The sequence below is a fragment of the Lissotriton vulgaris genome, chromosome 8 (assembly GCF_964263255.1).
Source record: "Lissotriton vulgaris chromosome 8, aLisVul1.2, whole genome shotgun sequence".
Classification (NCBI taxonomy): domain Eukaryota; kingdom Metazoa; phylum Chordata; class Amphibia; order Caudata; family Salamandridae; genus Lissotriton; species Lissotriton vulgaris.
Genome location: NC_141696.1, coordinates 1,060,181,479 through 1,060,193,869, shown reverse-complemented (window position 1 = coordinate 1,060,193,869; position 12,391 = coordinate 1,060,181,479). Strand labels below are relative to the sequence as shown.

The window sequence follows — 12,391 nt, the reverse complement described above, 5'->3', positions numbered from 1 at the left end:
TGCATACTGTAAAGTCTGTTTATTTTACACCTTAAGGCTTAAATATATATTTTTTTCCTAGACAAATCCGGTACTTTGAAGACGACTTAGTCCTCGTTATTTACCTAGGTCTGCCTTGGATATCTGATGTACTGGTTTCAGTGTCTGCTTAAATTAATCACAACCACCGTGCCTTAGGACTTGAGCAGCACCCTATTGACGAAACACAAGCAGGCTGAATCTGGGCTGGGGTGGCTTGTGTTACCAGTGGGGACCTGCCTTGGCAGTTCCGGTTGGGCTGTTTGAATTGGAGCATGGCTAAGGCTGATTTGCTTATGTCTGTTTCCTGCCTGAGAGGGTATGGTGGCCCAAAAAAGTATTGCAGCCCAGAGTAATTATTGTGACTGGGATGAATGAATTCAAGCAATTCACCCATCACAGTTGTTTTCCTCAAAACAACCATAAGGTCTAGCGATAACGCTTAGCAAATGTTTCAATCAACAGCACACACATAATGTAACTTAAGCCCCTCATATGGAGTTTTCTGAACTGCGCCTGCTTCTTTAATTAAACATGATTATGGACCAATACCATGAATGAATGAACGCAAGCAAAGGGAATTGTTATTATAGAGTAAAGTACCTTTCACCCAAGTCATGTCCTGCCTTGGGTTTGGGATGTATTAGTTGGGTGGGGGGCAACTTTTTCCTAAGAGTGATGTAAAGCGCATTCAGTAATGACGCATCATTGTTTTTCAATGGTAGGATGCAAGGAATACAAAAGTTCCTGATTTTCTGTCTTATCATGGAACCGATGCCCAGCAAGCACTGATAGAAAAGTAGGTTCAAAAATACAAACGATAATTTATCAATTTGATGAAATGTATTTGCCTGTGTGAGGCCTACATTCACTACGAGCGTGTTGTCGCTACACTTAAAGGTATTTTGTTGGCTCTCATAAAATGCTTTTAATAATATTTTATTTTTATTATTTTTAGCTTGAACACCCCACCAGGCACAAAAATAAAGCTAATTGGAATTGTTGAGGTGAAAAACGGATGCCTGCTCGTGGACGACACAAACACCGTAGTACTTGGAGGTGAAGTGGAGCACCTTGTAGAAAAGTGGGAGTTGCAAAGGGTGAGGTAACACACACACACCACTTCTCTAGAATTGGTTAGTTTCACAGCTTCATTTCTAAATTGATCTTGGAAAATAAATTAGTTGAATTGGGGCATTCAAAGCTCTTGAAAACATTTGTCATCGACGTGACCTGGGTATACGTCTTAAGCAAACATTTTTTTTGTTCGGGGTTGTAAAATGTCAAGACCTATACAGCGGGGCTGTTCACAAAGGTCCTTTTTGCTTCATTCACATTGTTATATTGCATAAAACGGAAAACAACAATAAAACATGTATCATTTTCAAAACACTGAACCAGCCCACTTTTCATTTCCCGGTCAAATATGGAAGATATTTCGGGCCGGATGTACGACGCACCAATTTGCGAGTCGTAAATTGCATCACATTTGCGTCTCGCAAATTGGGTTACACAACAGTGTCTGACATAGTTTGCGAGTCCCAATGAGGTCGCAAATTGCATGTCTCAAGCATTATAATGAGGCTATCGCAATGTGTGACCCCATTGGAAATGGCTGACACTCCCAGGGATGGTGGCCTGCTGGGGTCAGCAGACCACCATGTCTTGGACTGCTTTTAAATAAAGCAATCTTTAAAAAAAAAATACAGCCTCTTTTACTTAAAGGAAAACGGGATGCATTTAGACCACTGCCTGCCCTTAAAAAAGTATTTTGAAATCCACTCACAAAGGGGAAGGGGTCCCCTTCCTGTTTTCGAGTGGTTTACCACCCTTCTGCGAAGAGTGGTAAACAGCGACTGTTGTGCGACCGCAATTGCGGTTGCAAAACAGTCATACATAGCTTCAGGAGTCGCTTTTAGAAGGGATGCCCTTGTAACGCCCCTTTCTAACAGCGAGTCACTAACCCTATTTTGCTAGTCACAAATTGATTTGCGTCTCGCAAAATAGGATAAGTACATGAGCCACACGTTTTTTGAAGTCGCAAATGGGTCTAAAGCCCATTTTCGCCCACAAAAACCGCTAGTACATCTGGCCCTAAAATATTGACGGGTGATGCCGGTCTCTTGTGTTCTTTGCAAAAGCAAACTGTATTATATAATGTCAGCTATGACTTTTTATCTGCCAATGCTGCATACTGTTTGTACCTGCAGGTTTCCGATTTGCAATGGCTTAATTTCTCCAGCTGCTGTGATCATTGAAAGAAGCCGAGTTAAACGTTTGTATTTAAATAGGATTGACAGTTTACTCACTAACTTTTCCTATAAGAGGGGAATTTGATATAGACATCTAGCCGCAGATTCCTTAACTTAGAATATCCCCCAGGCATCAGACTGGATCCAGAGAATTTTTTTCTCAGCAGCACCTCTGCGCCATGGGGGACGACGCTGCATGGCTCCGCCCTGACTTAGTCCACGGACATGACGTCAGTGGAGCCTTATAATTCCCTCCCGGTGCGCTGACGTCAGTTTTTTCTTTTCTATATCCCAACGTGGATCCGGACTAGTGGTTACCTCTGGCCTTCTCGATGCCTTTCGGCTGAAGCCAAAGTCCTTGCGGGAACGTCGTATGAAGTTGTCCGGCTAGATGTCCCGTTCAGAGTCCTCACGCTGCAGATCCCTCTCGTGCTAGGACGTAGGGTCGGGACAGGTCATGGAGTCCTTCCTGCGGACGTCGCTCTCTCGACGAAGGTAAGTACCTGAAAAAGTCATGGAGGTCGTCGACCTCGCATAAACGTGACATCGGGGCCTGCTGCTCCTGTTCTCTGCCGGACACGGGCCCTCAGGAGTCGACCCGCCTACCCTCCATTTCCTGGGGCTTGGGCAACTAGGACCCAGATGGAGGCCTATTCTCGGCCCTTACTGGCATTCTTTGGGTCACCCCCTCTCCCTGGCGCACCTTCGGCCCCACAGAGGGCGTAGGGACTTAGATCGGGACTTTGCCGGCGGGTTCGACCTCGGCGCCGGTCGAGTGCTCTGACTCCGCTGTCACTGCGACACAGCCCGGAGGGGCATCCTATTCGCAAGTCCAAGCCTGCTCTGCCGTCTCCGCACAGCCCTGTGAAGCTCCCTGCACCGACGCCGGTGCAGCTCTCGACTCGGAGTCAACTCCGTTCCTCTTCACAGGTTTCCATCTCGGTGGAGTTCGAGTCGACGCTGGGCGGACGGGACTCCTTCGGGGGTCATCGATGTCGAGACGAGAAATCTTGACATCGATCAACCCCGATGTCATCCTCGGCGGATCCTCCGTTGGCGGTAGATGAGGAGGCCGCCCTTGAGGATGCCCCTGTGCGTTCGCCAACCCCGTTTTTTTTTTGCTGGAACCCATGCCCTGGCTGGGCCTTGGTTGTCCTCTAGCTATGGAACCCCCACGGTTTGGTGGACTGGTTAGCCTTCTTCCGTCACCTACGGATGACATGTTGTCACCACCTAGGATGGCCACGGTGGCTGTCATGGCTTCAGATATTTTATAGATGCAGCCACCCTCGGTCTCTCTGCCCTCTGATCCCTTGATGGATCTACTCCACCAGGGCACTGTGGCTGTGGAGCCCTTGTTGCCTTTTGTTGAGTCGTTATGCAACACTCTTCTTGGAACTTGTGTGAGTCCCTCTTCGGGGGTCCGGTGAATCATGCTTGTGTCCATCGACATCGCCCGGCTCCAGATGACCCTGCCTGTTTGTCTCTCTATCCTTAGGCTCTAGGGCTGGTGGTCCAGGCGGCCTCAGCCTTGCTGCCCTTCCTCCATTACTCTCTCCCACTTGGGAGTCTCGCTGGTTGGAGTCGTGTGGCCGCCATTTCTTTGTGTCCACCAGTGCGGGCCTTAGATCCCTGAACACGTCTTGCTTGTTTGCACAGGCTACTTCGGCCCTGTGTGACTCGGTTGACCGCCTCCTTCATTCTCTTACAGAGGGCCCTCAGACTGACCTGGATCAGTTGATACTTGATGGCCGGGACTTGGCCCAGTTTTCCATTCTGTCGGCCGTAGACACCACTGATTCTGTGGGTCGGGCTATGGCCAGGTCAGTTGTTCTGCGTCGCCATGCCTGGCTTCACGATGGCTGTTTCCCTGCAAATGTTCAGGAGCGTCTTCTGGATTTGCCCTTTGGTGGGTTGGCTCTGTTTGACAGATATGCTGACTTAGCGGTTCAGCATCTCATGTCTGATTTTTCATTAATTCCGTGGCTTTCTAATCCTTCATGCGGACTTTGTCTTTTAGTTGCAGTATTGTCTCTGCTTTTTTCTGATGTCTATCTATGGGTTCAATACGTTATTTCCCGGACGGACTGTACGGCTATTTTGCTGTCTTTCTCTTTCTTTTCCTACAGCTGGCCAGCTGTTTCTACGTTTCCTTTCAAATACCTCTGCCTACGAGCTTGTCTCAAGAGGTGTCCCTTTCGTCTATAGGGATGTGCCATACCTTATGTGGGATACTCATTGGCTATTGTATTGCTGCTCTTCCTTGCATGGGAAGTTTCAAAGGCTCCAGCGGAGCCTTAGGTTTCCTCTCTTCTGTCCCTCTAGGGATTCGTTCTATAGGGTGTACTACGGGCCTTCCATTTCGTCCCGTTTTTCCTATGTTTGTAGGAAGTCCCCACTGGGTTGGGTTTTTGTCCTGGGGGTGTGCGTTGTCATCTACTGGCGATCCGTAGCTCTCTCCTGCCTCTATGGAAGCACGCTTCCCCACAGTGTTGTTGGTTTTCTGCCACCGCTGGCTCTCCCTGGCGTGTTCTTTCAGCTTTCACGGTCCCTTTTTCTGCCTACGTGGCCTGCCTTAGATGTAGACACGTGTCCTTTGGGGGGCATGTTGCTCTGCTCCGTCCAGAACACTTTCTTCAGTGTTCTGTGTGGGTTCAACATGTGAGTGCACACAGGATATGTTCGCTTTCATGGGGGACCAGAAGTATTCCTTGCGCCCCTGTCTTGGCGGCGTTCTATTCTGGTGGTTTGTCTCTCACTTCCTGGTGTGGGTAATTGCTTACGTCTTCTATTTACGTATGCACTTCCTTGTCCTGGACAACGATCCCATTTAGTTTCTCACCGAGCAGGCGTTTAGGTACTTCCACTCCTAGCCTTTGCCGATGTTTAATGACTCACTGTGGCCTTGTGGCCTTGTGGTTGAGCTCTATGACTCTTATTCCAAAGGTTCTGAGTTCTCCTCCAGGTGTTTCACTGGTTGTGTGTCTCCCTCATGACTAAAGGCATTTTTGCTTTGTTTTCTGTATGTTTACGGAGGTGGTATTCTTCCTCAGGATATTAGTTGTCATTATAAAGTGCCTGTATTTGGCTATATATAGTTTTCTGACCGAGCTATGTCTGTGTATTTCTCACTCCTTCCTCGTGAGTGTAGTGGTTAGTGTCCCCGCTTTTCTTGCGGGAGACCAAGGTTCCTTCCTCGTCTGGGGGATGCTGTTGCCTTTAGGGTGTTCTCGACATTCTTTCACAATTTGTTCATATCTATCTATCTATCTATCTATCTATCTATCTATCTATCTATCTATCTATCTATCTATCTATCTATCTATCTATCTATATATATATATATATATATATATATATATATGTATATTTATCTGCATGTATATATGTCAGGCGATATACACATAACGAGAGAGCATGCATACTAGGTTTTTTCTTGGCCTAGTATCAGGGGTATTTGCCCCAGATTCTCTTTATCTCTCTCTCATATGGGAGCGAGCTCTCTGTGTCTCACTGGTTTTGCCAGTTTCCCTTTGCTGTTTGTACCTCCGGGTAAGGTTGGCTGGTTGACTACCTGGTGATGCACCTCCCTCTTTTTGCTGCGCATGTGTGCTGTTGATACGCCGCTTCCTTGGGCTTTTGCATAGATGTGGTGTGGTTTTCACGGTACACACTGTTTCCTTGTGTGTATCCTGTTATCCACATAGCTGTAACTCCCGGTAGTCATGATTCTTTATATCTCTGTGTGGTGATGTCTGTCCACTCACCTTTCGTTTTTGGCATCCACTGCGGTATATGTTACATTGGTATGCTGTGTTGCTGTCCTGCTATCTTGTCCCTTTTCAGCAGCTGTGTTTCTTGCGGATCCATGGGATCTGGTGCTCAGTTTAACTTCTTTTTGTGGAAGTTATATACTTTCTCCCATTATGTACTAACCTTTCTGGTTCTGTGTTCCCTTCGTTCCTGTCTGGATGAGGGAGGTCTCGTACTGTCTTCTGACGACTTGTGGTGCCTTTGCCTCCCCTTGTTCTTGCTCCTTTACAGAGTTTCATAGGTCTTTTGTCAGCTGTGCTGGCATTGCTATCCCCATCGTGTTTAGTCAATGTTGTTGACTGCTCAGTTATTTTGGGAACTTGGTGGGTTTTCAGTTGCAGACCCTCCTCCAATGGGGTATGGATTTGGTATCTATTCTAAGTTAAGGAATCTGCAACTAGATGTCTCTTATCAGATGATGAGTTACTTACCTTTGGTAACAATGTATCTGGTAGAGACACAGTCTAGCCGAAGATTCCTTAACGCCCACCCATCCTCCCCGCTCTGCGAGGACCTTGGCAGGTGGGTTTTAACCACTTATCTCCTTCCAGGTGGCTTTTGTCTTCCTGCAGGGTGGACTCTTTCACCCGTCTGCGGGTCACGATGGCTCATTATGTTTATCTATTATTTCTCCACCCATTATTGGGTGGTAGGTTCATATATCTTTCTACACTCCGACACCCTGGTGTTCTTCCAGTGTGCGGCTTACTGCTGGTCTTCTTCCCTCCCTCCCCTTCCCCTGTCTTCTCTCCCTCCCCTTCCCCTGTCTTCTCTCCATTACTTGATTCTGTTATAGTCCATTGGATCAAGATCTCTTGACTGTGACCCAGTCACTACATCAGGAACTCTTTGCTAAAGTAAGAGTTACAAAAGAGGGTAGGTGCACTACCCACTTCAAATCAGAGAGAGGAGTGCGGCAGGGCTGCATCTTGGCCCCCCTCCTTTTTACTATCTATATAAATGGCCTTGAAAAACACTTGGATTGTGTGTGTGTGGGGGGGGGGGGGGGGGATGTACCGCGTGTAGGAGAGATAAGAATACCTGCTCTCCTATACGCGGACGATGCAGTCCTGATAGCACGCACGGGGGTGGGCCTTCAACGCCTGTTAGATTCATTTGGTGTATTTATGGATCAGTTGGACCTGAAAATTAACACCAATAAGTCCCATACGATGGTGGTGACCCACAATAGAAGGAAGGATAAATCTATTTCTCTGTTTTGTAAGGGGGAGGTAGTGACCAGAGTCACACACTTTCCCTATCTGGGTGTGACTTTTGATGAGAAAGGCACCTGGGACCCCCAGATTAAGTTAAAGAAGCTTGCCATGGCAAGAGCCGCTTCAGCCATTATGGGATTTGCTAGCAGGATGGGAGCGAGGCCTATGGAGGCTATTTTAAAGATATACAATGCTAAGTGCATATCCATAGCTATGTATGGTGCGCCTCTATGGGGGTATTTGTCGCATGAAACTCTTCAAAGGGCAGAAAACAAGTTTTTAAGACAACTCCTTTCCGTCCCCCAATCTACCCCCACCTACTCGATTCACGGGGAGTTGGGTATAGATTATGTAACAGACAAGCTCAGATTGGCTCCCCTAACATGTTGGTTGAAGACATGGCTAAACAACTAATTAACTCTTAACCACGCCATCCTGGAGGATCTCATGTCTCTTGACCACAGGAAGAGAATTCCTTGGCTGGAGTACGTGAGACAGACTTTTGAACAGCTTGGTCGTCCAAACTTATTCTATTTGCCATCCTCTATTAGAATGGAGCACATTGCTTGTGTTAAAAAACACTTGTTGGTAAATATGAGATTGGCTCGGGAGGAACTAGAATTAACAAAAACAACAGTTAGATTACATTATATGCTGTTATCCTCCCCTTCCCTGGAGCCTTACCTCGCTTTTGTAACTAAACCCTTCCATATACATTTGCTAATTAAACTCAGATTTAATTTAATTCCATACGTGCTGGGTTGTTTTCAGTCTTGGAGTTTACCGGAAAGGGGACCGCCATGTAAATGCGATGAATTCTCCACTCAGGACACTATGCACTTTATGATATTTTGCACTCTATATAGGGATCCGAGGATCAAATATTTGTTACCGATTTTAAAAGAAGCAGGGTTTACTCAAGTAAGACCAGCTTTGGTGTACCTACAGTCCCTTGGCTTGGTATTCGTATTACATATTCTGTGGCCAGTTTTTTAGTGGCAGCATATAGAATTAAAACAAGGACTTTGCCTGCCACTGTTGTAGCACAAATTTAGGAAACAATGTGTAGTATGATCAGATAAAATTATTTGCTTTGCCTATTTTGCACACTTTGTATATAGTGACTGTTTTATGAACTATACATTATGAAATTTGGTTGTTTTAAATTGCATATATTGTTGTTTTATGGCTTTTATGATTTTAAAACAAATCGAATAAAGTGTATTTTGACTGACTGACTGACTCAGTCACTGGATCTCTTGTAGGGTGTATGGTTGCACATTCTCTGTTGTTGCTAATCTGTGGTGGATTCCCGTGAGTCATATTGCTTCAGTCTTGTTGCCCTTCACGGTTATATCCTATGGTTGTAGCCTTCTTGTCGTTAGCCATGACATTAATTTCCAGCGCTGTTTTGCCTCATGGGAGAGCACAGTTTTGCGAGACTGTTTGTAGGAGCAGGTTCTCCGCTCTTTCCCGTCACTTCCTTTCAATATACAGTGCTCTTTCACTGTCATTTTCGGGGCTGTTTCTCATCATTCTATTCTTTTGTCATTGTTTCAATGATTTGTAATTTTGTTTTACATACTGTTCCCACGCTCTCACAGTTTTCGTAGTGGCTCCGCGTTGAGGCGCGGAAAAGTTTTACCAAAGAAAACTGACGTCAGTGCGCCGGGAGGGACTTGTATGGCTCCACTGCCGTCATGTCCGTGGACGACGTCCGGGCGAAGCCATGAGGCGCTGTTCCCCTGTGCGCAGAGGTGCTGCTGAGAGAAAAAATTCTCCGGATCCACTCTGACGCCTGGGGGGATATTCTAAGTTCGGAAATCTGCAGCTAGACTGTGTCTCTACCAGATACATTGTTACCGAAGGTAAGTAACTCTTTCTTTAAGCTTTTTTATTCTGCAAATATAGTACCTAGCTCAAAAAAAAATTCATGTGTGCGAGTGACACTTGTGCAAGGGAAACGTTTTAAATAACACGTTCGGAACTTAGTGGCAACCTACAAGAACAGAATCTTGTTATCGAAAAAGCCCAGGCTTGCATGCCAAACAGTGGGTGAAACACATGTTGGCAGCACTATAATTTATTTATTTGCGGTGATTTTAAACTTAAACATCAATCCCTATCATAAGATTGTATTATGAAACATCAATTTACAGTGAATATATTCTGGAATATCAAGTCTTACCACATGATATATTGGGAACTGTTCAGCTGGCTCTCCTTCTGATGAACAAATAAAATGATTAAAAAGTAAAAGAAAAAAAGGTAATACAATTTTGGCATTCCAACTTCGTTCATTTGAAGAATCATTTGTATCATCCTACTTTATACTCTTTGGGATTTGATTACATAAATATTGGGACTAACACATTCTACAAAATACCACTTAAGTGCAAATGAGCAGTCTCAGTCGCACCCTCAACGAGTGTAAATATTCCTTCAGTATAGATATTATGATACTATAACGGCACTAACTGGCAGGCCCAGAGTGGTTTAGGCCTTCATCATTTAACTGCCTTTCTAGGGACCTGGAATTGGCTAGTGATTTTAATATAAATATCTGTGCCACCCATGCAAGAGAGTGTTTTCACACTGAACCTGGTTAGTATTAAGACAAGGGATAGAACACAGGGACAAGTATAAAAGAATACAATTAAGTATTGTTGTGACTGGAGTAAAAGTGCTCCTGCTTTTTACATCTAATCAATTCCTTGCTGTTGCCTTGTTACAGTGTTCTAGAGTTTAGCTCCAGTCCTTCACAGTTTAACCACTGAATGATCCTGGTGTGAAAGGACACCACACTCCGGTTTCCAGATGGAGCCGGTAGGAAGTAAAGACATTTTCTGGAAAAGTGTTTAACTTGAACGCCCAAAAAACTTAAGAGAATTTCGAATCTACTAGTGACCTAGCTCTATGCATTCCAAAACTAGGTGGCGTGGTTACTGTATAAATACAGCGTTTGAAAAACAACCCTGTGGCAGGAATGCTTGTAGTTTATCCTCCCTTCATTGTGGAACTTTAACCAATCGTAAGTTTGCTCGCGTATTCTGGGAGATTTTGTTAGCTGAGTAACTAGCTGTAACCTCACATAGTCCAGAGATGTACGTATCCTTGAAATTAAAACCTCTGTAGGAGTTAGGCCTACTACAATTGAGTTTGAAACTATTTACTTCAAACTCTTCCAGACTCAGACTTTTAAAATCACTGTAAATAAGTGCACATTTTATGCATCATGATGCAAATATTTATTTGTGGAACACTCCAGGAAGATTTGGGAGCAGAAAAGAAAAATCATTTTACGTATTCAAAAACAAATAATATTTAAAGAATGGGGAAACAAAAGAAGTCTGGAAGGATGAGCATGCACGATTCCTTCGGATAGGCCGGTATAGTATATGTCGTTTTAGGGTTTCCTGTCCATCCTGTGGTTAACCTAATCACAATATGTAAGGAGCAAATGTTAGCTTCACACAAAGATTGTTAAGTCCGTAGGTTTCCATGTAAGTACAGGCTCCAATGAAAACCTTTACCATACTAGTTGTTATAAGCTGCATGCAATTCAGGCCGACATAGCTCTGGGTCTCTGTGTGGAACTACTCTGTTAAAGAAGCATAACAAATTATGACGATTTATACAATATTTTTTATATTTCTCCTTATAACGTTATGCAGCATCATGTTCAGTCTGGTATGGTTTAAATCAAAATAATCATCGCCACTGGGGAAAACACTGCTCTTGCTGAGTAAAAATGTTTATGGTGGTTCATTCTTCAAAGCAAATAGCCTAATTATGTTGTGAATAACTTGCATTAACACGTTTTACAAAATATTTACCACAGGCGTGTTCAAACACACGTGCATAGAAAGGTTTTGTCGGTTTTTTGGATTACCCATCCCATAATAACATGGTTCACATTATAGTGTTACTCAGATCCTCATAGAGGGTTTGCAATTGGTGTAAATTAGAGATATGTAGCACAATTGAGTTCTGTTGTTATGCTGAATAAATGTTTGTGCAAAATTTATTGCACTTTCCCAAAAATACTTTTGCACCACAAAGGGATCTATGCCATAGTAGGGTATTTCTCTATACGAATTGTTTTTTAATCTTTAAGTTGATTAATATATGTTGCTTATTGTTTGATTACATTTTTCACCTTTGAATGTGCATAAAAGGACAAAAAAGGAATATTTTGATTAGGACTAGTTTTTCAAACAATTCACAAAGTTGGATCACACAGTTTGCAATAAAAGATTACATTAATTCTTTAATAACTGTAGGAATGTCATCCTTTTTGCCCTGACCACCCACATCTTGCTTAAGAAATCTATTGTTATTAATATAAACTTAAAAGGGAGTTACAGCCCGCTTCCTCTCTTTCCTGGCTTTTCATTGGTACCAGTGCATGCCACTTACCTTTTCAGTTTGCCGCCCCTAAAATACTGTTACCATCCGCTTTGGTGGAACTATAGTTTCATAAGCTTTGCCTTTTACTCTTGCAGCATATTTTTCACCCGCAGAGATTGTGATTTGCATAGAACCACAGGATGTTGCATGGCGCCGCCGACACTCGAAATGGGATCTTCAGCTTCCGAGTCAGTATCTCTGGCCGCTGCTCCACATCCTCTCCACTCCTGTTTTATCAGTCAGGGAGCTCTTTCCTTTCTCTGACGATGATAGATGTAATCAGCTCTTTCTTAATTACAAAAGCGAAACCGCTACATTACCAATGCTTGTTTTTGATTAGTGCTGGTGATTACTGACAGTGATATTGCCAGGGGTGCTGATATGCAGGCCCATGGCCAATACTAGGTATATGATAAGTAGTATAATTATGATGAGCTAAGATAACTTAGCTGTAAGTCCCTAAGTATGGAAAGGCATTTAGTTTTGGTGACACCGGTGGACTTAATGCACTTGAATGTGCACTGCTGTGGTGCCTGGTGTCATTTAAAAGGCAGCTCTGCTGTGCATGCTGATTTAAAATAAAACTATGCTCAAATTTGACTTTGGAATGAAAAGTATTTCCAAAGCCAAAACATTATATATATATATATATATATATATATATATATATATATATATATA

General features: G+C 43.9%; 1 protein-coding gene across 2 annotated transcripts in view; it reads left to right on the top strand.

Moving 5' to 3' along the window:
* Window positions 1-12,391, top strand: part of LOC147698289 (tudor domain-containing protein 3-like) — a 764,430-nt gene that overhangs the window by 379,911 nt on the left and 372,128 nt on the right. For both annotated transcript variants that reach the window (XM_086934904.1, XM_086934903.1), the window contains exon 5: window positions 977-1,118. In XM_086934904.1, the coding sequence (XP_086791030.1) occupies window positions 977-1,118 (142 nt within the window). The remainder of the gene's footprint in view (window positions 1-976; window positions 1,119-12,391) is intronic.